Source organism: Alosa alosa, chromosome 11 (genome assembly GCF_017589495.1).
Source record: "Alosa alosa isolate M-15738 ecotype Scorff River chromosome 11, AALO_Geno_1.1, whole genome shotgun sequence".
Classification (NCBI taxonomy): domain Eukaryota; kingdom Metazoa; phylum Chordata; class Actinopteri; order Clupeiformes; family Clupeidae; genus Alosa; species Alosa alosa.
In genome coordinates, this window is record NC_063199.1 from 12,456,113 (window position 1) to 12,481,000 (window position 24,888).

The window sequence follows — 24,888 nt, forward strand, 5'->3', positions numbered from 1 at the left end:
ATAAAACATACAATATGGGTCCGTGTACCTACTGTTCATTTGATTTTTAAATTTCGAAACGAAAATTGAAAATCGAAAAACGACCTTATATCTGTATTTTTAACAAAATAATATTAGAGATAATTAGAGACATGTTTGTAAACAAGCAAACTTACGCATAAATGTTTACGTTGTCTCGGAGCAAGGGGAGTGGAGGCACTGATCTATAAAGAACACTTCTTTATAGATCAGTGAGTGGAGGCCGTAGAACGCAGAGTTGGAAAACAATCTGACAACAATTCACTGGCCTAGCATGAGGCACGAAAATGTATTTGGGCTCCTTGTTCTGTATGCGCGACTAGCCTATCATTGCCTGTAAGGAGAATGGTAATGGAGAAAGATTCAAGAACTGTCCTAGGGAATTAGTAGCCAGCTCTCCAACGACGTATTTGTTTATGGTTATGGTGATAGTATTTCGCAGACGCTTTTCTGTTCAAAGTGAAATACAACTAATTTATATTTATATTCATATTGTAACAACTGAGGCGACAAGGATCAAATCAGTAGGCCTACATTTATTGAGTCAGGAGCGGGGAACACAGGTCAAAACATCATAGAACACACAAGACACACACGAACGGGGTAGTCACAGCACACAGGAATAAACACATGAGGTACAACCAAGAATAGACTACACATGCTAACACACACCACAAGGTAAATGCAAATACAACTAGGCCTACTAAAAACCGATAGTACATTCCAACATTCACACATATGGCATTATGGGAGTTCGATACAATGAGTCAAACGCACCGACGTTACAATTGTTTTTGCAGTTTAAACTGTTGTTAAGCTAAGCCTATACCCACAAAACAGCCTAATAAATGCATGATGTCGATTGTCCTTTCAGTGACATTTCCCCTCTTTCTTTGAAGGGTGCACGCAACCGTAATCCCACCATCTTGCTCCCTTTGATGAACAATTATCCATTCTGGCAATAGCAAAAAAAAAAATGCTGTCACCATGCAGTAGGCCTATGTGGAGTGCGTGGTAGCGTGCCTGGGTTTTCAATTTTAAAATAATGACTAATTGACATTTACAATATTGAAATTCAAATCTTCATTGTATATTGGATTATTTTTTTCCACAAAATGCTTCAATGTTTGTGTTTTATTTTTCTCTGGGAAGTTCTGTTTTAGGTAAAGGTCTTCAAATCCGTTGTTTCAACCTTGAAAATCAAAAGAACAGAAGGTACACGGACCAATATGATACAGATCAAACATGGGCTGAGACATAGACTGTATGGGTTGAGAAGAACATCTGCACGAGCTAAGCAGAATGATAGTCAACTAACTTGACAGACAACGTGACTTGATCAAAATTACAACTCTTCGTAAAGGTTTGTGGTCATAGACTTATACTGCTATTGTAATGGTTTAATTACCTCAGCTGTCGAGGAAAATATAGTTAAGCCATATTGGTAGTCCATTGTAAACAAAAAAAACCCCTCAATTTCATCGTAGATGTAACCTCACTTTATATGTTAGCTATGTTGCTAACGTTCATTGAACTGGATTGTAAAATTAGCACTAATATTGATGGTATTAATGATCTATGACTGGAAGTTCATTTAGGTTGTATGTCGTAATTAAGGTAATGTGACTTACCTTTATTAAGTAACATTGGAGTTGTGGGTAACATTAAGTAGCTAAAGTAAGCAAGTGAACACTTTTGCTAGCTAACATTAACTTAACGTTAGCTTAAGCTGACAGGACCTAGTATTTGAGCCAAACTCAAGCTAACTTGATCAAACGTTACATCACTAGTTGGAAGTGTCAATAAGGTTAAGTGGGTAAAATGGAAAGCTAGCATTAATTCAACTTGTATTAAATAAATGTATACACCAAACATTTTTTCCTAACAGATCCCTATTAGTAAAGTAATGAACAAGGGGAAGGACGAGTTTGACACTGGGCAACAGGAGTTGCCCGCAGAGAGATTGAACAACATTTCGACTGGAGTCCCAAATGAGGGGATCATGTCTGTTGAGGGCTATTCTGAGGACAGAGCGCTATTTTATCTGTCGAGAGAGATTGAAGGGGATGAAACAGACCCAAACAGCGGGTGTGGCAGCTTTAGATTTTGCTGCCCAGTTCCATGTGATCAAAATTCTACCATGTCCCACTGTACAACTGCCACTTGTCAGGATTTCATGTCCAGCCCTTATCGCTACATGAATCCCAATCCAGGACTGAATTCTGCAGCTTGCTCATGGACATCTGAAGGGGCATTGCATTATGGAATGATGTCAGTAAGTGCATCACATACTTGAGACCACTCACCTGTTTTTTTTATTTATTTATTTATTTTTAAACTGTGTTTTTACTGTCTTGCACTTCCACCAAATGAGTTCACAGACTTGCCATTTGTCTTTCTAACTTTCTATTGTGATTCCATTTTAGAGAGAAATCTGTGATGCTGTGGCCAGCATTAGCTCAGATGTCACAGAGGAACGGTCAGAAGAAGTTTTCATTAAACAAGAGTCAACTTTTGAATTGAGAGACAAGCCGGACATCTGTCAGCATGTAAGATGATTTCACTGTATGCTGGACATCACTAACCTGACACTAGCCAGATGAATTTCGTTCCGCCTAGCTTCACTCACATCCATCTGGGACATCTTCCATTGAGAGTGATTTCTGCAACCAACTTTATGGTTCAGCCAATCAGGACGCAGGGCGGGAGTTTCATAGATGTGACTTAGTGGAGAAGCGACCGTGAGACTGTTATCAGCGTCACGGGTTGGCTTCGATGTGAGTGGTTGTAGCACGTCAAAAGATGACGGACAAGTGGCTTATTCAATCATATGCAAGCATTTTTTGATTAGGCCCAGCCTTCTGAAGCAACACTTCAATGGATCGGTTCCAGATGGATGAGTGGAGCTAGGCGGAGCGAAATTCATCTGGCGAGGGTCAGGTTAGGACATCACTGCCAATTTGAAGACTTTTCTATGCTGTCCGCTAGCAGAGGGGCTGATATGATGTTGTAACATGTAACTACAGTATTGGTGGTCTACATAGGAGTTGTGCAATAGTGCAATTTTGGGTTGAACAATGCCCAAAGACACAGTCTTTGATTTGGTTTTACAACACATAGTTGAGATTTATGCACAGTGGCGAATCAGATCCTTTGCGCATGAGTGTTGATTGGGTGGATTTATTATGGATTAGTCTGAGCCACTGTTTGTTTCTCATTTCCAGGAATATATACCAACAATGAACGAACAGTGATTCACGATTTGAACAGCAGTTAATGTAGTGCATTATTATACCAAGGTGTCTTAATTAGGCCACAGGGTTAAGCTTACACTGAACATTTGTTGTGGTTATAAAAAGCAATGACAACAGTAATCCATTTTAAGGTTGTTTGGTAATCCTGACTTTGGCATTTCACTGAGGCTTAGCATTTATTTATATAAAATAAAATACAATATGAGACTCATTGTGCTTGTAGTGCACAGTTACCCTGACCTACAATAGAGTTCTAATGTATTAATGTTGCTATTGTGTTGAGGAGAAAATATTATTCTATCAGTTGAAATGCATGTTCTCTCTGCATTAGGGCAACCATCCAATTGTTTTTCTCTCACCTCTTGACCCGCCAGTGGAGAACAGTGCTGCTGGTCAGATGTCCAACGTCTGCCAGGTCAGACCTTTAGAGTTCTGAAACCACTTTTCTTCATTTTTCTTCAAGTATCCAGGGGTATGACTGCTGTCTCCATTGCAGGTTCTGCATGATGCAAATGGCAGACCACAGGTGGTGGTTGTTAACCACCAATCACTTCCAACGATTCACTCAATGCCCTTAGGAAGTCATAGCTCCACCAGTCCAGAGCCACAATTTCACACTGCACAAGGCAGCAACCCGGAGCTGTGCCCCCCATGTGGAAAAGTTGAGGGTAGGTATATGGAGCAAAACAGCTCTCAGCAGACATGTTCACATTACATTTTTCTATTCTGTTCAAAAAAGATTCCAACTCCTTACCGACTCATTTCCATGATTTGGTAGTTAGGTAATGTAACTGTGACATGCTCTGAATACATGGACACTGTTACTACATCTAGTAATCTGCAGTTTAATTGTGCATAGTCTTGGTCACCCACAATGAACATAATACAGTTATTTGTTATATATGTCACAGATATCGGTTGAAGGACCTTAAACTCCGAAGGACCTTAAACTCCTGAATTTGTTGTTGACTTGACTCTCAGTAAGAGTCTTTGTTTTCAGGACAGAATGTCAATTTCTCTATATGAAAATGTAAAAAAACATAGGAAACATGTATTCATTCATTGATCATTCATTCATGTCCTAATGTCCAATTTCTCCTACATGAACAGACCTTGGTCATTTCGATTACATCAGTTCTTATCCAGTGGGCCGGATGATTCCTTCCTCTTTGCCAGGACCATGCACTCTACCATCTCAGCAGTATGGGCCCTCCCTCGGCCTACCGTCTGGCCACCAGGGCCTCCCCTCCAGTCCATATGGTGCCGCTGTCCCTTTAGGCCCTGGCTTCGGATACAACCTCATGCCTGGGCCCTACATGTCACAGGTTAGAGGCCTATCAGCTGCTTACAGTGTAACAGTCCCGTTTAATAAGTCAGTAATTTTGTGCACTTCTATCATCATTTTTACATCCCTGTCGTCTCCAAAAAATGTGTAAAATGTAGATAAAAACAATGTGATTAATAATAGTGCACAACATATCAGCTGTTGAAACGGAGACATTCTGGAAAATAAATGTTCATTTTGAAATTCAGGCCAGCAGCACAAAAAAGGTGGGACAGGGACATGTTTACTACTGTTTTGCGTCTCGTCTTTGTTTAACAACTGTCTCTTAACATTTGGAAGCTGAGGAGATCAGTTGCAGGAGTTTTAAGAGTGAAATGTTTTGCCCCAATATAAGGTTTGAGCTGCTCAACATTCTGGGGTCTTTTTTCTATGGTGTTGTTTGTTCCATGATGAAGGCAGGCCATTTTAGCACCTGGACTTTTCTACTTTGCAGCCATGCTGTTGCAATATGTGCAGTTTGGCATTGTCTTCGTGAAATATTCAAGGCCTTCCTTGAAAAAGACATTGTCTGGATGGAAACATATGTTGCTCCAAAACTTGTATATATCATTCAGCTTCAATAGGGCCTTTCCAGATGTGCAAGCTACCCATGCCATAGGATCTAATGCACTCCAATACTATCATGGATGCCGGCTTTTGCATCTTTACTGCTCAGAGACTCTGCCTCTCTGGGATGTTCTCTTTATAGTCAATCATGCTGTCAGTCAGCCTATTTAGTTGTAAAATGTTCCTGCTGTTTTCTGCATTATGTTCCAGCCTTTTGTTTCCCTGTTCCAACTTTTTTGAGACGTGTTGCTGGCATTAGATTCGAAAAGAGCATATATGTTCCCTAACATTGTAACATTTTTCAGTTTAACACTTGGATCTATGTTCTTTTTAGAGATAAGTATAGGTTTACAGTGTTTGCAGATCATCGCATTTTGTTTGTTTTTTATTTTCATTTTACAGTGTCCCAGCTTGTTTTAAAACGGGGTTGTAGAAAATGAGATGATCTGCAAACGCTGTAAAACCTATACTTATAGGCTGGAAAACAACGTCCCAACTTTTTCTGATTTAGGGTTGTAGCAGCAGCAAGCAGTAAGCAGGCTACAATTATAAAACTGGTCTAGGTTGCCTTCTCATGAATAGTGAAGTGAACCCTCTCTGAACTTCAAATATCAATTCAGCAAATTACTTTAATGACATATGTGATACAATAGACTTACATTACAATACTGCCTACTGTTTTGCTCACCCTACCATGGCGTGTTATTAATGATAGGCTATTTGTAGCCAATATCACATAGGTATTTTGGCTATAGCCTACTCCTACTGTCCTGCTTATGATTTCACATAGGACAACAGAATGTCACATTCTTACCATAAAGGGATGTTGATTTATTTGCCTAGAGCCTAGATCATAATTTAACACTGTTGCATGCGATTGGTTTATTTAAATTTACTTCACCAGAGAGGTCTCGGCCATTTCAGAGTCCCAGCCTTGACATAGCTTTTCCTGAACTTCCCATATTGCCGGAGACATTTAATACGCATTTAATGAGCCTTTATGCCATGAAGACATCGCTGCCAAACTAGACATAGTTCAGAATGAAGGGTTATGAATGCATTTGGACATTTAAGTCCATTTTCAGATAAAAAATAAATGTGTATTGCCCTCTTATGTGAGTTATTCCTGTGAGCTATTTATACGGGCCTTCCCGCTGCCTCAGGTTAGAGAACTATGTGTTTATTGTTTTTTATATTTAGTTTCACTTAGTTTTGGATTTCCATTCCTCTATTAGTGCAGTTGGCTTTAGCTACAGTAGATGCAGTCATGGCATATAGAAACATTTGCACGAATTGTATCATTTAGACAGAGTGGTATATAAATGTATAAGTATATATACTCTTTTGATCCCGTGAGGGAAATTTCGTCTCTGCATTTATCCCAATCCGTTAATTAGTGAAACACACACAGCACACAGTGAACACACAGTGAGGTGAAGCAAACATTAATCCTGATGCAGTGAACTGCCTGCTACAGCGGCGCTCGGGGAGCAGTGAGGGGTTAGGCGCCTTGCTCAAGGGCACTTCAGCCGTTCCTACTGGTCGGTGTTCGAACCGGCAGCCCTCCGGTTACAAGTCCGAAGCGCTAACCAGTAGGGCACGGCTGCCCCAAATTTGTACATGTATAATATTATGCTGGTTGCACAGGCATTTTGTATTATCAAGAAGAATCATGTAGGTTTATGTCTGATGTCATTTTTGTGTTACCAGATTCCATCACTTCATGTACAGTATTTGTATCATTAACTACATTCTGTTTCCCTTTAGTTCCATCAGAACTCGTGCTCTTTGTACCCAGATACGCTAGGATTAAATCCAGAAAGTCAGCCAAAGATGATCCAAAGACAGTATGAGAACACAGCGTCAGTCATTTACTAGATGTTAATATTTGATTTTGGATGTATTTTTGATTGAACTGCATATTTAGTTTATCACTCTTACAACAGGTTAAGTGGGTCACACTGGGACTACAAATCCCAGAGGAAGCCTTGCAACTGCACCAAATCACAGTGTCTTAAGCTGTATGTACTGTAATCTCCTCCTTCAATTAGTAATTGATTTAAATTATAGTTTTTTTCAGAATCAGCCATTTTGATCTTATAGTGTGACTCTCTTTAAAGATATTGTGACTGCTTTGCAAATGGGGAGGTTTGCAGCAACTGCAACTGCATCAACTGTTGTAACAACACTGAGCATGAGACCGAAAGATACAAAGCAATCAAGGTTAGTCAGATTCAACGAGGTCCAAAGACTTGATTTGGGTCATTTGATGAGATCATTTAAGGTCTAAGTCTATTTCACAGGCTTGTAGCAACACAATACTAATCTAAATATTTTTTTCCCACTTCCATAAGATTTGTCTTGAGAGAAACCCAGAAGCCTTTCGTCCAAAAATCGGCAATCGTAAACTTGGAGACCCTAAAGGGCGTCATAATAAGGGCTGCAACTGCAAGCGCTCTGGTTGCCTGAAGAACTACTGTGAGTGCTATGAGGTGAGGAGAAGCGACATCTTAATCCTGGCATTGGCAGTCAATTTATTTCTCTCAAAGAACCACTGACCTTGTTGTCGTCTTGTTGTTTTTCATGTTTTGATTTCCAGGCCAAGATCATGTGTTCCTCTACTTGCAAGTGTATTGGCTGTAGAAACTATGAGGAAAGCCCAAAGAGAAAGTCAGTGGGCTGGGCAAGTCCTTGTATGATGATGTCTGAGAAAGGCATGGGTCAGAAGAGCAGGTAATATAAGCTGATCTCTATTCCTGATTAAGCTGATTCAGTATGACATATGTTTCTCAAAATATGTTTCACATATCACTCTGAAGATAACAACCTTGAGAATGTTGTTTAAACAGTGCCAGAAAAAGAATTGGAATATAATGAATCCATTGTAAAGTGAATAGTCACAAAGAGTCTACTGTTGCATCTCATCTTTAGTCACTCTGATTCAGCTTTTTTCCTTGGTTTCATTTGCTATTTGGTTATCTCTGGTTCTAAGAGGACAGAATATAGTGTGTTTTAAACCGTTTTGGCAGCAGACGCACATTCATTTGTGAGGGTGAGTGCGAGTTCCAGAGGGCCTGTTTCTTACCAATCTGGTTTTGCAGATGTAGTTACACCCATGGCATGTTTTGTGATGTTTATATTATTGTACAGTGGGTCATTGTTGCCACTGTTGTAACCCAAACTACACTGTCCTTATAATGGTATGGTCATGCAGCTGCTGGTCATGTCTATAACTACCCCCCCCCCCATCCTTGTTTATGGCTTTCATCTTTTAATTCTTTAGCTCCTGACAGGTTGAAGCCTTCTCTTATTTAGCGGCTCTGTGTGTTGATAGGTGTCCACTGGCGTGCATCACGCTTGACGTAGTGGAAGCCACATGCGGCTGCCTCCTGGCCCAGGCTGAAGAGGCCGAGAAGGAAGGGTGCACTTTGTCTCAAGCTGAGCAAATGATTCTCGAGGAGTTTGGTCAGTGTCTGACGCAAATCGAACAGTCGATATTCAAAAGCAGTGGCTTGCCTGTGTAGCCTCCAGAAAAGAGGAGGCGAGAAGACATTGTCCACAGCTCAGGGCATAAGGGAGTCATGTGGGTTGGTCATGCACTTGTCTATTTCTGTTTTCTTTTGGGAGTCATGTGTTTTTGTTTTGAATGCATATATGACTCAGGCAGTTTGGAATAGTGTTGTCAACTGCACATACCTGTAGCTACGAATGTCTCCTCAAGAATTTGTTTGTACGCATTTATGTATTTATTTATTTATTGAATTGTATTTATCTATTTATTATTTGATGCCATTTACTTTGAGATTAATGTTACATTGACTGTCATTCCTTTAATAACAATAATTCATTTTCAACTATTAATTCTTTACAAATGACAGCAGTATGCTCTTCTAAACAGGACTTTGGTATATCTTATCTGGTTTTACTACTTAAGAAGTTAACATTGAGGACCAAAGTAAGCTTTATGCTTTCTTTGTATAACTTAGTTTTTGTCACAAACAATGTAAGTAAAAAAAAAACAACTATATACTTTGTCAAAACAGTTACCAGCATTTATATTTCTGTATGTTAAAACAACAATTCAAATTGTCACTGAATCCTGTGTTGATGTTCAAAATAAAAGTGTTGGCATTAAGGAGAGCTATTTGAGCATATTATGGTCTCAAAAAAATGAACCCAAGAGAACGTTCAAACATCATGTTTAATGAAATAATGTTTTAGAGCTCTCATCTTTACAGTAACATGATGGGATCCTTGATTAAACATCCTCTACCCCCCCATCTCCCTCCATCTCTAGGCCTACATGTACGAAACTCAGTCAAAGTGCAGGAATTGATTTTCATTTTAGGCAGGTGTCTTGTTGACGTCAGCATTTGTGGTCAAGTTAATATAATCTGGTCTACCATGATAGGAGACAGCACAAGTAAGAGATGTCTCTCACAGGGGGTTGTATTGAACCTGAGACCCTGTTGCTATTCATGGCAATATAAAGGGGCCCTGGAACATTGCTGCAATCAGATGGTATCACAAACACGAGGGCTTCCTATTCTTTTGGACATGGTAAGTGATGATAAACCTGTTACAGATTTGCAGCTGCATAATGTGGTAATGTGTTGGAGAATTAGCAAATAAACAACGAATACACAACTTTGTTTACAGGGACAGACAACAAGTATATGGATGTACGTAATTTTATTTGTTTTGATCATGGACTCGCACTGCACTGAAAAGGTATGGGATTTCAATAATTTACATACATTTTTATCTCATCACTATGCATCTACTTTTTAAATATGAAATTTGTTAACATTTCTTACAGCAAACTATACGTTCCAATAACTGGGGACCACAGTCAATGATGTACCTCAAAGGCAAATGTGAGTATATCTTTCAGCATTCATGGCGTGCTTATTGATGCAATGCAAAAGTCATGTCACAGTTGAGGTGATTTTAGTATTAGAAATCAATCAATATCGATGTACATGAAATGGATTGAATGACAAAAATGTAATACTGTATTGGTCATAGGGTCTATATTGTATCCATGAAAAGACAAATGTTTTGGCTTCTTTCGATGATGAATGTGATTGCGTCTGTATACATTCTGTCTGTATACACCCAAATGGACATTTCTAGGAGAATGTTACCTTGAGGGGATCAATGGGGTGTAAAAATATTCTGCTAGATAATTTCAAAAGCAGTGTGCTCATGCTGTTGCAGATGGCAGAAGACACGAACCTGAAATTCTTGAAAATGTTTATGAATCAGAGATGAGCAACTTGTTCACCGTCATCAAAGGTAGGTTGTGCATTGTTGGACTGTTCCATTTCATTTTAATCCAGACATTTATACTTCTGTTGTTACTGATCATGTGGTTGTAGGAGGACTAGAGAGGTTGGTTTTGTAATTTTGAAACCAGGAAACATTTCAGTGAGCTCAAACTGTGACTAAAAAAAAACCCTCTGCCCCTCCCTTGAAGGAAACTGGTTTGTTATGGTTTGTCGTCTCAGGAAGGGCATGCTAAGTGTGAAGTAAAAGAGGCTGCATAATTAAATTGATGTGTACTGTAATGTGTTTTACCCAAGGATTTCAAAAACTGAGGTCAGTGGATTCCAGAAACCCCAAGAGGATGTTCACATCTGAGAATCTTATGATTCGTTATGTGAATTAGATGGAATGTATAAAGTGCTTTATTTAATGTAATGATATTGTTCAGGAGAGACACTGATTTACTCGTCATTTTTAGTGTCAAATCTTAATGTGAACTCTGGTTTGTTAATGTATTTAATAAAATAAACTTTGCCAAATACTATTATTGTTTATTGCCCAAAGAAAGTCTTGCAATATTGTTACACTGTCTGGGAAAGTGACTCTGAGCATTATTGCCATGAGCATGTATCATCAAGCTAAATTGAGTCAGATTAAATATTCTAAATTTAAGCAATATATCTTCAGTAAATAATATATCAGTGTTTCTCAACTTTTTCAAACCATGGACTACTTAACCAAAAAACCTCATGGACCACCTAGCTTAAAAAAAAAAAAAAAAAAAACCTACTTCAACAGTATATTACACAATAGCCAAACTACCTTGCTTATCTTTGCACCTTGCTTATTATGTTGAGGATTCATATGATTTAAACTGGCGGAGCTTACATGGGCAGTGTTGCAGAACTGTTTGGATTTACATACAAGTTGGTTTAATATTGCAAACAACTCATCTATATTATATTTTACCACGTCTGCTCGCGGACCACTTGGGATAGCTTGCAGACCACCAGTGGTCTCCGGACCACAATTTGAGAAACAATGGTCTAGCATTTCAACATTTAGTGTCCTCATAGTGTTTCTCTTAGTAGTTAGTTATGGACTTACTTTTCTGAAAGGAAGCATGAGCTTGACCTCATCACTTGCCTGTTTTCACAAAGTCAACAACCTCATCTGACAGCCCCCCTGAATTCCAAATGAGAGCTGAGTGGATCAAAACATCCACTCCCTTGGCGTTCCTAGGAGCAAGCTTCAAGTACTTGGAGGAAAACAGCTGCATAATATTGATTCAAATTTGGAAAGTGCAACAGTTAGTAACACTTTCAATACAATTGTACAGCAAAATAATGACAGAAAACCAGCAATAACCACACACATTGTCAATACTTCTCGAAAGGACATTTTTAGTCACATTTTTTTTAGGACATTTTCGCCGATTTAGTTTTGTAAGCTATAGGGAAACAAAACATCCCATTTTTATCAGCTGGCCTTTACATAGCTCTGTACAATATGTCTCACACATCTGACATCTTAAAAACCTGACAGAATCTTACTTTTTTTTTTTATACAAGTAGCAAAGCATCCACCCTAGAGAAATGTATCCCATACCATCAACAATTGACATGTTGAACTACCTCATTCACCACTGTATACCTCAAAAACAGGGCCTCAAAAGCCTTAAGGGCCCTTTGGAGGTTTTAGGCACTGTAAAATCATCTAAAGAATCTGTCATAAAAACAATTGCTACCAGAAAAAATGAACAGGGCTTAGAGGTGCATAGCAAGATTTCTTTTGTGCACATCGATAGTAATGTGCAATTCATTTCACAATGATTCAATTCACATTTCAGAGGGAAGTACTAGTGGCTCAGAGAGGAGACTTTGTGCTCTGGTGCATAGCTGTCAATTTAAGCTTATAGACTGACATAAATAAGATGGCAGACAGGTTCTTTAACCACAAGACTATAGCCTGCAAAATAGGCTTTATTTCAAAGAAGCCATATATGCCACGAAACCAACGATGTAGGAAAATATCCGGCTTCAGAAAGTCTTGCCATATGGTTCAACCTGCCTGCGCACTTTAAACAGGTGATTTCACTAATTAGCCCTTCATCTACATGGCTGAGTTGTGCTTAGTGCATGGGGAAATGTGCTGCTAGTAGGCTCCTTTCCCTTTCTGAAGCCAGGTTCCCCTGTCTCAAAAAATGCACCGACTTTGTATATTTTCTGCTATTTGCTTTTATGCAGAATGATCAGACTCACTAAGACGTTTAAAACACAATGTGGTCCTAACAGGAAGACTAGCCCTATGTGTGTGTATGTGCACGTGGATCAACTCGATATGGGCTATTCACAGTGGGTCGTACTTGGGTCGTAAACGAACACCGATGTCGACACTATTGCGCATGGTGAACTGAGCTGTGGGTAGAAGTGAAATGAGGACACCACTGCGATTAAAATGAAACTGCTTCTCCACTCTAATGTGTCTGGCCAATTATATATTAGCAGTCCAATATGGACGCATCTGATTGGTAAACGTACACCAACTTTTTTACGTTGACCTTAAATAGCACTTGGCAGGTGAACAAAATTCAACCCTTATCCTGAAGGACGTGGGCGTCTGAGTTCTTCCCTGTGAAGCTACACTCTCGTTGTTTTGGAATTTGGAAAAAGAAAGGCTACACACGTCCGAAAAAATGTCGGGCCTGACTCGTACTTTTACCTTCCTTAGAAGTACAGGAACACAGATCATCCAAAAAGCCAATATTAGCCACAAACCAGCAAAGCATGTCCTGTCTACTGGCGTAAGTACCCACTGGGACTGTTGCGCACTTACCACGGAGACATCCTGCGTTTGCGCTTTTTTTCCTTTTTAAATGTAAATTCACTAGGACAATTTTAGACTGTATATTAATGTGGAGTTTAAAATCGCATTGTAATACGTTGTCTAGACAGGCGATTAAACACTGAGTTTTTAAATAAGTCTAGTACGCCATAATCTTGTTATTTACCACACGTAGACTATACCGTTAATGGCGCAGCAATCTCCAACATCAACTCCTTCATAAACGACTTCTTGTTTTAATAAAAGCATAACCTGTTCTTGTATTAGCCTATGCTGATTGATCGGTCTTGGAGCATTGTTCCTGACCAAAATAAGGTTGAGAAAACAATTATGGGAGCGAAATCACGCAGACTGTCCTTGTAATCAATCTAATCAAGGATCTTTGGTTGAACTGCATGGCAAAGTCCTTTATTTTGCCTGGACAGTTGAAACGGGTTAGTTTACTTTGCACCATTGTAAGAAGTGAAAGTGAATAGAGTTATGCAGTCTGAAATCAGACTTGCTTTTTTCTTGTGGTATTTGCATGCAGTTTAAATTCCAACCAGTCTGTTGAAAGGGAGCAGTCCTTTTTCTTTATGGTTTTGATGAATGTAAGCAAATCGTGTAGAGGCCAGTGTTTAGAAACAAAACCGTAAAAAGGCCTTATGTTTGAAATGGGACAATATTGCATCATTGAGTTTTGTCCCATTCGACTCATTTTAACCTTTTAAATGAGTAGCCCTACATACAACTTCAATTCATGGACTTAGCTTGTGAAGGCCACATCAAAATACTTTTTCGATTTTGTCATTGATACAGGAGCAAGCCTTTGTGATGGCCACCATGTTCGTTACCATACTGGGGCCCTCTGGATGGATCCTGGCCAACTTGGAGAACTACAAGAACAAAGTGTGACCTTCAGCAGCTGTGATCAGCCACCCGTCCATTCCTTCCATATGAGCCATCCAGGGTGCTCCTCTTAATAAATTCTTGTATCTATAGCCTACATTAGTTTTGTAACCATTATTTCAAAACCCAAAAGGCTTACTAACCTGCTTGAACAAAGTACTATTGGGGCATGGTCTCCAATTAAATATGATATCAACTTTTAAGAATTTTTGGTCTTTCTAACATTTGTTCCTAAACATGTGGGGAAAAAAACAAACTGCTTGGTACTGAATTGTGGAGTTTGACCATTAAACAGGACCATTAGGGGGCATTATAATGGACCTTTTTCACAGTAGCCATTTTGACATGAGCTGGCGGGCCAAGGCGTTACTTAGCCTATGACATTAATTGAGGTGCTGATTCTGCTACACTGAAACTGAACAGAGACGTCAATGTATTTAGTAACACCTGCACCTGGCCTACTATTCCATGTCATAAAGGTTGAGTGGGCAGGTGGGCAAACCCCAGGAAGTACAAATCCTGCCATGTATCCCTTATACCTGCACACTTAACACAGGGTTCATGAACGGGTTTACTGGCTGAAGATCACCTGGTTTTGTGAGTAGGTCAAACAAACGTGCGATTTGTCCACCTCTATAGCAAGTTGGGCTACAACAGAAAAGGTTCATGTATTGTTTGTCAGGAGTGTTTGCCATGCCTTCATATCCTAGATGAATCTTTCTCGGATGCTAGATATTAAAGATCATGTAAACCAAAATCAGAGATTTGTTTGGAAACACTAGACCCTTTCAACAATAAGAACAAAAACAATGCTTGAACGTTCTATTTGGGCCCCAATCTACTTCCTCTGCATTAAGATAACATATGGAATATTAAAACGGAAGTCTTGTGGGGCCAACTATGATGCTGATAATGGAACTCTCTTGAAAGGGTCCATTGAGAAATGTAAAAGGATTGTGAAAAATCTGCTTTCTGAAGTAGATTAGGAAAAGCATATGCATATTGTACACAACTGTTTTTACTAATTAGCTCATCTATCTGGCTGAAGAGTTGTGCTCATTAGAATGAGCTGGTTTAGAAAATGGCTGGAACCAGAGTGGTAGAAAAAAGTGGCAACATTCCCATAAGAAACTGGAAAAAGATGGCAGTGCTTTGCCAGTTTCCGGGTTATGGACAGTTATGGCCACTTGGTCAGTAGCCAATTAGATATTAGATTACACCCTCTAGCATCCAGAAATACATCCCACCCTCCTGCAATGCAGCATTCAACGCAGGCTTTTTGGAACTACTGACCACGTGGCGGCGACATCAAAGAGTGACACAACTCTTTCTCTATGGCTCTGGTTGGAACTACGAGGTAGGACAGTTGAGGGGCAGTATACCATTCATTTCTTCCATGATTTTGAGACTTAATAGTAATAGTAGTACTTAATAGTAGACTTGGCAAGTATATCAGATCTGTCCGCAAGTGTGCAAGTGTGATCGTTTAAAAACCCAAATGTTATTTCCCATAGGAAAAATCTCCTGATATGGGCTAAGATAGCAGCTTTTTTGTAGGCGAACCTCAGAGGTCTATTGTTAGGGGACTTCCCACAGCGGCCAATCAACAGCCTATACTATAGGGGTCGGGAACCTGTGGCTCTTTTGGGAACTGCATCTGGCTCTCGGACAAACCTGTCGGACATTTGTTTACTCAACTAGATGTACCGCAGAGCGGTACAAAATATGACCGCCGCCCAGTCCAGCACATGTTTTCCACAAAAATAAGTCACGCTGAAAGGCATATATGATTCTAACTGTCTCACTGAATTGCATTATGCACACTCAATTCTCACTGGTATCTGCTAGACAACAAGTACCAAAATATGATTAGTTCACAGATTTCACATGTAATATACAACCCCACCCACATCTTGCCTGTTCATAATTCTGAGAAATTCATGTTTATGTGTGTGTGTGTGTGTGTGTGTGTGTGTGTGTGTGCGTGCATGTGTGTGTTTGCCTGTTTATGTGCCTGTGTGTGTGCATGTGCATGCATGCGTATATATGTCTACTGTGTGAGTATGTGTCATACGTAGGATTACTGTGAATGTATGTGTGTGCGTGTGTATCTGTTTATGCACATGTGTGCATATGGAATGGGTTTACATGACCCCTGGAGGCAAACAAAGCAAAAAATTGGTCATCCTAGGCCCTACGGTTCTCAAGATATTCACAGAAAACTGTGTCTGCCCTACCCTCCTTTCAGGGGGTCCAGTCCAGCGGGGGGGCTACAGATCAAAACGAAAAGCGATGGTTCCATGATATCAATGTGGGGTTCCATGCCCACCAAGTTTCGTGTACCCCGGTCTTTCAGTGTCCCGGGAATCCTTGTTGGTGTACGGTCACTAAATGTACACATAAATTATTTTATTGTAAGGCCCCCCATGAACGAAAGTCCACGAAACTTGGCATGCATTCGGAGGGTGTCATAATGATCCTAGGGATAGGTTGACAAGCCCCCTTAAGACCAACATACAACAAAAAGGTGGACCTCCTAGGCCCTACGGTTCTCGAGATATTCACAGAAAACTGTCTCCGGCCACCTACAGGCCAGTTGGTGTATAGTAACATAAATTAATTTATTGTGTGGCCCCCCATGAACGGAATTCCACAAAACTTGGCGTGCATTCAGAGGGTGTCATACTGATCCTACACTTCCAATTTTGTGAAGTTTTGACTATGTTAGGTCACATATACCTGCGATTACAACACCTCATTTTTACTTTTTTGTGTTTAACTAGGTGGCACTATACATGAAATGAGTGGTTATGGAATGGGTTGACATGGCCCTTTGAGATCAACATACAAAAAAATGGTCCTCCTAAACCCTACGGTTCTCGAGATATTCACAGAAAACTGTGTCTGCCCTACCCTCCTTTTTCGGTCCAGTCCAGCCGGGGGCTACAGATCAAAAACGAAAACAGGAGGTTCCATGCTGTCTGTCCATGTGGGGTTACATGCCCACCAAGTTTCGTGTACCCCGGTCTTACAGTGTCCCGGGAATCCTTGACGGAAATTTGGACATGCGAGGGGGAGAGAGAGGAAAAAAAAAAAAAAAAAATAATCGCTTCACTGCGCGGCGGTCATAATAAGTCATGAACAATTTTGGTACTGTATTAAATTAAAAATGGACCTACTGAAATCAAAATGTTAAAATAGTGTTCGAAATATATGTTCACATAGTTTAATCCATCCCATGTCTGTTCTCTACCGCTGAAGTTCACGGTTACGTCGATGTACTGTGAGCCTATTTAGCATAAATGTGTGTATGGGTTTTTCATGCAGATGCGCACCACCCTCCACACCTTGTGGCTGCATTTAAACTAACCTCAATGATATTCTTCTTTCTTTTTTCAATGATTTCTTTTTTCTTTGACTTTTCTATTTGATTCAGGTATGGGAAGTAGAAACAGGTAATTTGCCATCATACATTTTCACTGTTAGGCAATACATATACACTACATGAAAGATGTGCTGCAATGTAATCAAGCCCATCTAATTTGTCTGAAAATTTGTATGTCAGAGATGAACATCTTCAGAAATAATATGCTCCATAACATAACATAACATAACATAACATAACATAACATAACATAACATAACATAAGGCAACCCACTTATTCAAAGAATTAAGCTTTGGGTTAGCCACAAAGATACACATTGTCAAGAAACTATACTGATACAGATTTTTGGACACTGGCCTTTAATCATAAAATGATAGGGACAGTTTCCTTACATTAAATACAAAGAAATGTTCAATTCCATTACTGCTAACCAATAAAAAAACGTATGTTAATGAAGCTGCATTAACAAGCGAGTAGGTGTACAAATAGATGTAGAGGTTAGGTAAGGATATCCTGGGCCTGCTGCTCCACCAGGATGGCCATGTTCTTGACATCCCCACACCAGAAGTCCAGACGATCCTTCATGCCTTTAATCTGGAGCAAATCGATTGGCAAAACAGTTTAGCAAATTAGGCATAATCACATTTAACAATGCATAGTTGCACATTAAAATCATCAGAAGGCATATCAAAATCAAGTGATAACCAGCGTGATCTCATGAAGAGGATTTGGACAATCAGTACCTGCTGTATATCCAATACTCTTGGCTGGACCCAGGTCATCTGAACTTTCTGATCCACCTCATCAATGTTTCCCTTAATCAGCCCAACAGACAGGGCTTTCATAACCAGCAGTTCCACCTTAAATGCACACAGTGAAGGTCAGTCATGTCACACTACCATCTTCCATTTCGAATTGGTGAAAATGCAAAGCTAATGTACCTCGTTCACAGGGACTTTGGTGCTCTTGGAAATTTCATGGAAGGTCAGCTGTCTGTTGTTGGCGGGGCGCGTAAAAGTCATCTGAGTGGTGAGATTAGGGACAAGTTGTGTAAACTAACCCACCATGATTGTATTCAACACTACACTAACAGTGCCTGACAGTTGCATATTTATGACAAAAAAACATTTGGGGTCAACATTTTAAAGATTGTGTTCACTAACAAGTTAAAGTTAGATAAAAACAGCCCATCATGAAATCACTGTTTTCATTACTGTCAAGTTTTAACATTGCTTGCATCTAAGGGTGAATCATGGTGCTTTAGTCTTGTTATGGGATATGCCTGAATTCTCATGTGCCCTGGCTAAGAAAACATTCGACTACAACAAATAAATGAAATGTCCACTAAGTCACAAAAATCTCAATAAAATACAATCTGCTGGAGTGAACAACAGAATGGAGGAGACTTAACAGAGTGAGTCGGCCCTATTTAAAGTAATGGATTGACAGCTTACCTCCATCACACAGAGCAGCTGGATCTTTTGCATGAGTTTGGGCTCTTGTGCTGCTAGGTCCGGCTGACAGAGAAAAGGTTTGCACAGCATTTTGAGCACCCATGCTACATTAGGATGTGCTTTTTAAATCTCATGAGTAATGTTGTGCTGATGTAGTAAAACAGTTCAGGATTTACAGGGGCAACAACACAAAACAGATGTTACCTGCTGTCCCCAGGCAGACTTGAAGTTCTGGAACTTGTCCACATTCCCACCATTGAATGCATAAAGTGTATCAATTAACCACTGCTTGTCTGTGTTTCTCAGAGATTGCAAAACAGGATGCATGAGCTGTGGACAAATGCATTATTAGGGACATTCAGGACTGCACAGGTCAGTATGAGACAATTCCTTGTATGCAGAAATGAAAGGATAGTTCTTACCAGTTCACCAAAGTTGTATACTCCTTCCCCTAAGAGGCCAGCCAGGCCTAGTGTGAATGCCCTCTCTTGCTGCTCTGCCTCTGTTGTCAAAACAAACAAATAATGATGATTAACACTTAAAACTAACTGCAACCCCATTTCCATACAAGTTGGGAAACGTTGTAAATAAAAACAAATTGTGATAATCTACTGTTTTTGAACACATTTTAAATATGATGCCAGCAACATGTTTCAAAAGGCAACAAAAGGCTGGAAAAGTTGTATAATGCTACAGAAAACACAAGGAACATTTCATAATTAACAAGGTTAACTGGCACCATGATTTGGGTATAAAAAGACAATCTCAGAAGTAAGGTATTCATCACTCTGTGAAAAACTGTGTGCGCAAATAATGCAACAACACTATAATATAATAATATATATATGTGAATATGAAACATTCATATATATATATATATATATATATATATATATATATATATATATATATATATATATATATATATATATATATATATATATATATATATATATTTATAGTACATAATATAATTAAAATATTCAGAGAATCCAGAGAAATCTTTGTAGGCAAGGGACAGGGCTGGATGGCTGCGATCTTCAGAGCCTCAGATGGGACTGCATTAAAAACAGACGTGTTTTGTCCTTTTTAAAATCATTGCATGGGCTCAGGCTAACTTCCCATGACCATTATCTATAAACAAACCACAAATTCTGGTTAGACTCTACCATGCAAATAAGAAACTATATTTAGACATGAACCAGAAATGCTGCGGTCTCATCTGGGCCTGAACTAATTCAAGATGGACCTAGAAAAGTGGAAAACTGTCCTGACCAGTGAAAATGTGTAATTCTCTTTGGAAATCATAGATTGCACATTGTCCAGGCTCAAGAAGAGAAGGACCATTCAACTTGTTATTAGTGCACAGTAATACGCCAGCATCTGCAATAGTATAGGTATTAGTACATTAATGCCTATGGCATGGGCAGCTCATACATCTAGAAAGGCACATACATATATTACAACAGCTAAAACTCTCTGTCTACAGTCTGGAGCTGTCACACTTGGTGCATCATGAAATTATAAACCTGATTAAGAAGACCTCAGACTGTTGAGCAGCTGAAATCCTACATTTGGAAGAATGGGACGAAACTCCAGCAACCGGTCTGCTCAGTTGCTAAGTGTTTAGAGACTGTAAAAGGAGAGGTGATGCAACACAGTGGTGAACATGCCCTGTCCCAACTTTTTTGAAACGTGTTGCTGACTTAAAATTCTAAATGTACACACCTATATATACACAGTATATGTATATACAGTATACGTATGTGTATATATACATTTGCAAATCAGGAGTGATGCAGTGATGAAAAGTGTATACGAGTAGAATCGCAGACTGCACCCGTACGTAACATGCCCCCACCTTTAATTTCAGTTGTCTCCCTCACCTTCTGTTCTGCTGCAGTAGTAACTGTACAAGTGGTGGTAAACTCTAACTTGTGAATATGAAACATTCATACAACTAACGACCACAGGCAATATGTTATCATAGCAGAGGGTGGTGACAGTGTTGGTCACAGTTGGACTTACCTGGCAGGTCTTTGATATCAACACACCCCAGGTAGCGCAGTGCATCCTTGTAGTAGAGGGCATGGGTCCCCATGATGCGGTAGTATTTGCTGGACAGGTCGTAGAAGCGGCCATGCACAGAGGTCACACCGGGCAGGTTGTTGAGCATCTCATCCACGTCTTCAATTATTTTCTTCACGGGAGAAGAGACAATCAGACGGTAGCAATAATATTCCTATATATAATATATAAAAACTTTATTCTGACACGTGTACAGCTCCTACAGCAATAAGTGTGGAGTGGAGTACCTTGGTTGCTGGGAGGTCATTGATCTCGAGCTTCAGGCTGCCGATTGTGGTCTTACACAGGATGACTGCTTCATCACTGCTTTTGACCTTATTTCATAGAGAGAAAGAACAAAACAGAGGATTAGTACACTTCTTTCCCTAAGAGAACATGGACATTATTTGATGATGCAAGCGTGGCTACCTTTTCTTTTGTTTTCTCCAAGAAGCTGATAGCAGTGTTGGGATCTGTTGAGGCACACACGTATACTTCAAAACGTTGCAATCCAAAAGAAAACATGACTTGCATATGGGCAATTCCACGCAAAACTGTCACGTCCATAATGCTAACTAAATGCCATGGTATTTGTATGATGCGAATGATTATGTGAAAAAAAAGCAACCAAGAAGAGTGATTGCTCAAATATAAAGTAATCACCATTCACATCATACCATGGCATTGTGTTATGGTTATGGACGATATATATATATATTGCCCATATATATTCAATTTGGAATGTTATAGGGAAAGATAAGTGTGGAGACTCCTAACAAATGCAGCAGCTGAAGGAGACAAATACCTGTCATCTGACGGGCCACAAAGAGAATGATTTCCATCAAGGACAGTGGATTGATTCTGTCACAGAAGACAACGGAAATTAAATTGCATTCAGTACATGAACAAAGGGCATTTCTGCACTGCATTTCTTTGTCTTTACTTTCAATCCGCACTTTTCTGAGAACAGCTGTGATCTTGGTCTCACTGCAGAGAATAAAACCATAGCTTACCTGTGCTCAAAATCACTGATGAAGTTCTCATAGAGCTACAAAGAGAACACAATGAATAATTGAATTAAATTAATACAGTTGTAAATCTGCAAATAAAAAAAACATCTAAAAAACAGATTTTTCTTATCAAATTGATGAAATTATACATAACGAGTATACACACCTGAATAAGGCCATCTCCAGACGCAAAGTACGGATCTTTCACAAAGTCTGTCAACTTGAGTGTCAATTGATGCCACAATCTAGATGTGAGAAGAATTAGAAAAATGAAATAATTTAGGCCAAACAGACAGACATGAATGGCTAGTAAATCTCTGATCAATCAGTACAACAATATTTATCCCTGTAGGTCTGAACTGGTAAAATATCATATGAAAAACTGTAATTTTTAAAAATTAAGTGACTACTATTATAAGTGTGCATGTGTCTAGTAGTACTATGCCGACTATAAAGTCAGACATGACAAAGCAAAACATTTCATTTTTAACTATTTGTAATTCTATAAACAAACATATTAAAATGCACTGAACTATTACTTACGGTCAACATGTGAATTTCTCACCAAGAGGTGTGTCATTACACTACCACATCCAACCGAAAATGAATTTGGGTTCCCTCTAGTCTGTGTAGACTACTTTATTCTGACAGATAATGAGCTTCAGTACAAGTGTAAGCACTGTTCTGTTGTATTTGCCATAGACACCAACTACTGATGTACACTAATTTTGCATTGCACAAGTGATACAAGTGGGACAAAATGAGATCATCCATGCTGTTGCACAGACCACGAAAAGCGGAATGTCTACTTATTTTACATATTACACCAAGACATCATTAGATCATTTACATAACATCATTAACGTTATACGTGTGGAAAACTTCACTGAATCGTAACCCCCACTAATGTTTTCAACAGCCCTGGCTGACATATAATCAGCAGAGCATCCTTTACAAATTGGAATAAGCTTAGGCAATGTTGTTTCTTGTTCACCATTACAAATAGGCATGTTGAATGAAAAACAAGAAGGGCTAAATTCTATGGAAATATTAGACAAAATGGTTTGCTTTGTATTCAAGAACGGACACAGTTAAGTGGGATGCACCGACAGGAGTCCCCCATCGGACGTTTTGGGTTGTAAAATAATCTATTCTATAAGTTAGAGTCAAAGCCTTTCATTGATTGAGCTTGATTCAAAGGGTCAAACTTGTTTGACATACAGGCCTAACGATAGAAATAAACCAAGCAAATGTTTTATTTGTAAGTTTACAATGTTAGGCAAAGACCTATATGAATAGTCCCAATATACCTACATGCTATGAAGTCGCTGATTCATGGACTGGTAACGTTACTTGCTAATGTTAATGTTAACTGGCTAACATCGTCACTCGAGTTTCCTTTCGAGATGATGCACGAAAGACAAAAGCTTTACAAAAACGTTGTAAGGAGCAAAAGTTGTTCATCTTGCGACAACCAGCTTGACAGTGCAATAACTTACAATAGTTAATCAGGTACCCATTATGAACATATGTTAGCCTATCTTGAATGGTAGTTAGCTAGAAGCTAGAGTTAGCGTAACTATAAAGTCACTGGCTAACCAGCATCTATATTTCCAACAATGCAACCCATAACATACCATTACAATGTTTTGATTTGACAATCTATATATCAAATACAGGAACCTGATGAGATGTACTGTGTATAACATACTGTGTATATCATCTAACAAATATAAACCCTTTAAATCCAACTCAATAGCTTCATGACTCAGCGTAGGTTATGACCAATGGAAGAGTTAGCCACTTAATGTTAGCTAACACAGCTACATTGCTAATCAACGTCAGTTCAACCATTTGCTTACTTTTTGTTGTGTAAATCCTCTAGCGTGTGCCATTCTGTGGCGAGCTCTGGCGTTGTACTATTGCTTTGCTGTTGTTTGAGATATCCAGTAACGTCTCTCATTTTAAAATGTTATTTGTTAGCTCCTCAGTTGTTCAAGTCACTAACGTTAGCTACCTAACACTTTCTCTGTCAATGAGGCTGCTTTTCTGGCCAATCAGCAGTTGAAGATCTTCTTCTCCTAGATCTACTTTAACACTCGAAATTCATTACCGCCATCTACTGGATATTTTAATCAGACAACTAATCACAGCATATTTATTGTAGTGACCTTCTGCCCCCTGGTGGCAAATTGATATAATTGATTCTGGTTAAAAAGGGTTGCAAAAGTCAGATTACTGGTAGTAGGGTAGTTTAATAAATGAAATGAGTGTTTCCAGGTTAAAAGTTTTCCTGTGAATACATAGGGAACATCAAAATTATGAACTCTGTTAGATCTAGCAACTTCTCTATTCAAAGAGGCAGGTAATGAAGTTTTGTAGCTACAAAGCAAAAGTTAGGTTTCAGCTATCTTATCAGCCGACTTTGGGAAATAGTACAAGAAACATGATTTATATTGGGAAATGCAAGTTGCTGACATTATAAACCTCACATTCACTGAACTGTCAGAATATACTTACTGTTGAATAAAATGTAATGGATCTGCAATGTAACCAATCATGACTAATGGCAAACAGACAGACTTGAATGGCCAGTATCTCTGATCAATCAGTGCAACAGTATTCATCCCTTTAGGTTTGAACTGGTAACATGTTACTGGTATATGTGTCTACTGTAATATACATCAGGCATCACAAAGCAGAACATTAATTCTTAACTATTTGTCATTCTTAAAATACAAAAAACATGAAAACAGTTATTTAAAAACTATTTTATTGATCTCACATTGTACAATAACATTATACAGT

General features: G+C 39.1%; 4 protein-coding genes across 5 annotated transcripts; 3 read left to right on the top strand and 1 right to left on the bottom strand.

The window, feature by feature from the left end:
• The first annotated feature begins 1,276 nt into the window (after nucleotides 1-1,276).
• tesmin (testis expressed metallothionein like protein) lies at nucleotides 1,277-8,949 on the top strand. 2 transcript variants are annotated; one of them, XM_048256304.1, is made up of 12 exons: nucleotides 1,277-1,381; nucleotides 1,907-2,293; nucleotides 2,445-2,567; nucleotides 3,604-3,687; nucleotides 3,769-3,940; nucleotides 4,383-4,597; nucleotides 6,931-7,010; nucleotides 7,110-7,184; nucleotides 7,284-7,386; nucleotides 7,518-7,655; nucleotides 7,763-7,896; nucleotides 8,498-8,949. In XM_048256304.1, exons 2-12 carry the CDS (start codon nucleotides 1,925-1,927, stop codon nucleotides 8,685-8,687), a joined length of 1,683 nt encoding a protein of 560 aa, XP_048112261.1. In that variant the 5' UTR covers nucleotides 1,277-1,381; nucleotides 1,907-1,924; the 3' UTR covers nucleotides 8,688-8,949. The 2 variants fall into 2 exon arrangements, with proteins under 2 accessions (XP_048112261.1, XP_048112260.1); XM_048256303.1 differs by having other exon boundaries at nucleotides 6,931-7,025; nucleotides 8,498-8,947.
• Nucleotides 8,950-9,659: 710 nt separating this feature from the next.
• Nucleotides 9,660-10,928, top strand: LOC125302935 (spexin prohormone 2-like). Its single transcript, XM_048256305.1, has 4 exons — nucleotides 9,660-9,894; nucleotides 9,983-10,040; nucleotides 10,384-10,461; nucleotides 10,749-10,928. Exons 1-4 carry the CDS (start codon nucleotides 9,844-9,846, stop codon nucleotides 10,832-10,834), a joined length of 273 nt encoding a protein of 90 aa, XP_048112262.1. The 5' UTR covers nucleotides 9,660-9,843; the 3' UTR covers nucleotides 10,835-10,928.
• Nucleotides 10,929-13,014: 2,086 nt separating this feature from the next.
• LOC125303626 (cytochrome c oxidase subunit 8B, mitochondrial) lies at nucleotides 13,015-14,260 on the top strand. Its single transcript, XM_048257476.1, has 2 exons — nucleotides 13,015-13,234; nucleotides 14,074-14,260. The coding sequence occupies exons 1-2, from the start codon at nucleotides 13,127-13,129 to the stop codon at nucleotides 14,167-14,169; spliced, it is 204 nt and encodes a 67-aa protein (XP_048113433.1). The 5' UTR covers nucleotides 13,015-13,126; the 3' UTR covers nucleotides 14,170-14,260.
• A 3,631-nt stretch (nucleotides 14,261-17,891) lies between these two features.
• psmd13 (proteasome 26S subunit, non-ATPase 13) lies at nucleotides 17,892-24,140 on the bottom strand. Its single transcript, XM_048257407.1, has 13 exons — nucleotides 23,943-24,140; nucleotides 22,247-22,325; nucleotides 22,084-22,118; nucleotides 21,876-21,931; nucleotides 21,500-21,543; nucleotides 21,319-21,405; nucleotides 21,032-21,203; nucleotides 19,426-19,505; nucleotides 19,208-19,333; nucleotides 19,004-19,066; nucleotides 18,491-18,571; nucleotides 18,293-18,409; nucleotides 17,892-18,143 (listed from the first exon to the last, which is right to left on the bottom strand). The coding sequence occupies exons 1-13, from the start codon at nucleotides 24,041-24,043 to the stop codon at nucleotides 18,048-18,050; spliced, it is 1,137 nt and encodes a 378-aa protein (XP_048113364.1). The 5' UTR covers nucleotides 24,044-24,140; the 3' UTR covers nucleotides 17,892-18,047.
• Nucleotides 24,141-24,888: the final 748 nt, after the last annotated feature.

Bases quoted from the DNA above. Each gene is read 5' to 3' on its own strand.
- tesmin (XM_048256303.1), top strand. From the start codon at position 1,925: ATGAACAAGGGGAAGGACGAGTTTGACACTGGGCAACAGGAGTTGCCC. The intron at 2,568-3,603 runs GTAAGATGATTT...TCTCTGCATTAG, and splicing joins AGCCGGACATCTGTCAGCAT to GGCAACCATCCAATTGTTTT. The intron at 7,185-7,283 runs GTATGTACTGTA...CTCTCTTTAAAG, and splicing joins AAATCACAGTGTCTTAAGCT to ATATTGTGACTGCTTTGCAA.
- LOC125302935 (XM_048256305.1), top strand. From the start codon at position 9,844: ATGTACGTAATTTTATTTGTTTTGATCATGGACTCGCACTGCACTGAA. The intron at 9,895-9,982 runs GTATGGGATTTC...CATTTCTTACAG, and splicing joins ACTCGCACTGCACTGAAAAG to CAAACTATACGTTCCAATAA. The intron at 10,041-10,383 runs GTGAGTATATCT...ATGCTGTTGCAG, and splicing joins GATGTACCTCAAAGGCAAAT to ATGGCAGAAGACACGAACCT.
- LOC125303626 (XM_048257476.1), top strand. From the start codon at position 13,127: ATGTCGGGCCTGACTCGTACTTTTACCTTCCTTAGAAGTACAGGAACA. The intron at 13,235-14,073 runs GTAAGTACCCAC...TCATTGATACAG, and splicing joins AGCATGTCCTGTCTACTGGC to GAGCAAGCCTTTGTGATGGC.
- psmd13 (XM_048257407.1), bottom strand. From the start codon at position 24,043: ATGAGAGACGTTACTGGATATCTCAAACAACAGCAAAGCAATAGTACA. The intron at 19,067-19,207 runs GTAACATCTGTT...TTTCTCTGTCAG, and splicing joins AGTCTGCCTGGGGACAGCAG to CCGGACCTAGCAGCACAAGA. The intron at 18,144-18,292 runs GTACTGATTGTC...GATTTGCTCCAG, and splicing joins GAGTATTGGATATACAGCAG to ATTAAAGGCATGAAGGATCG.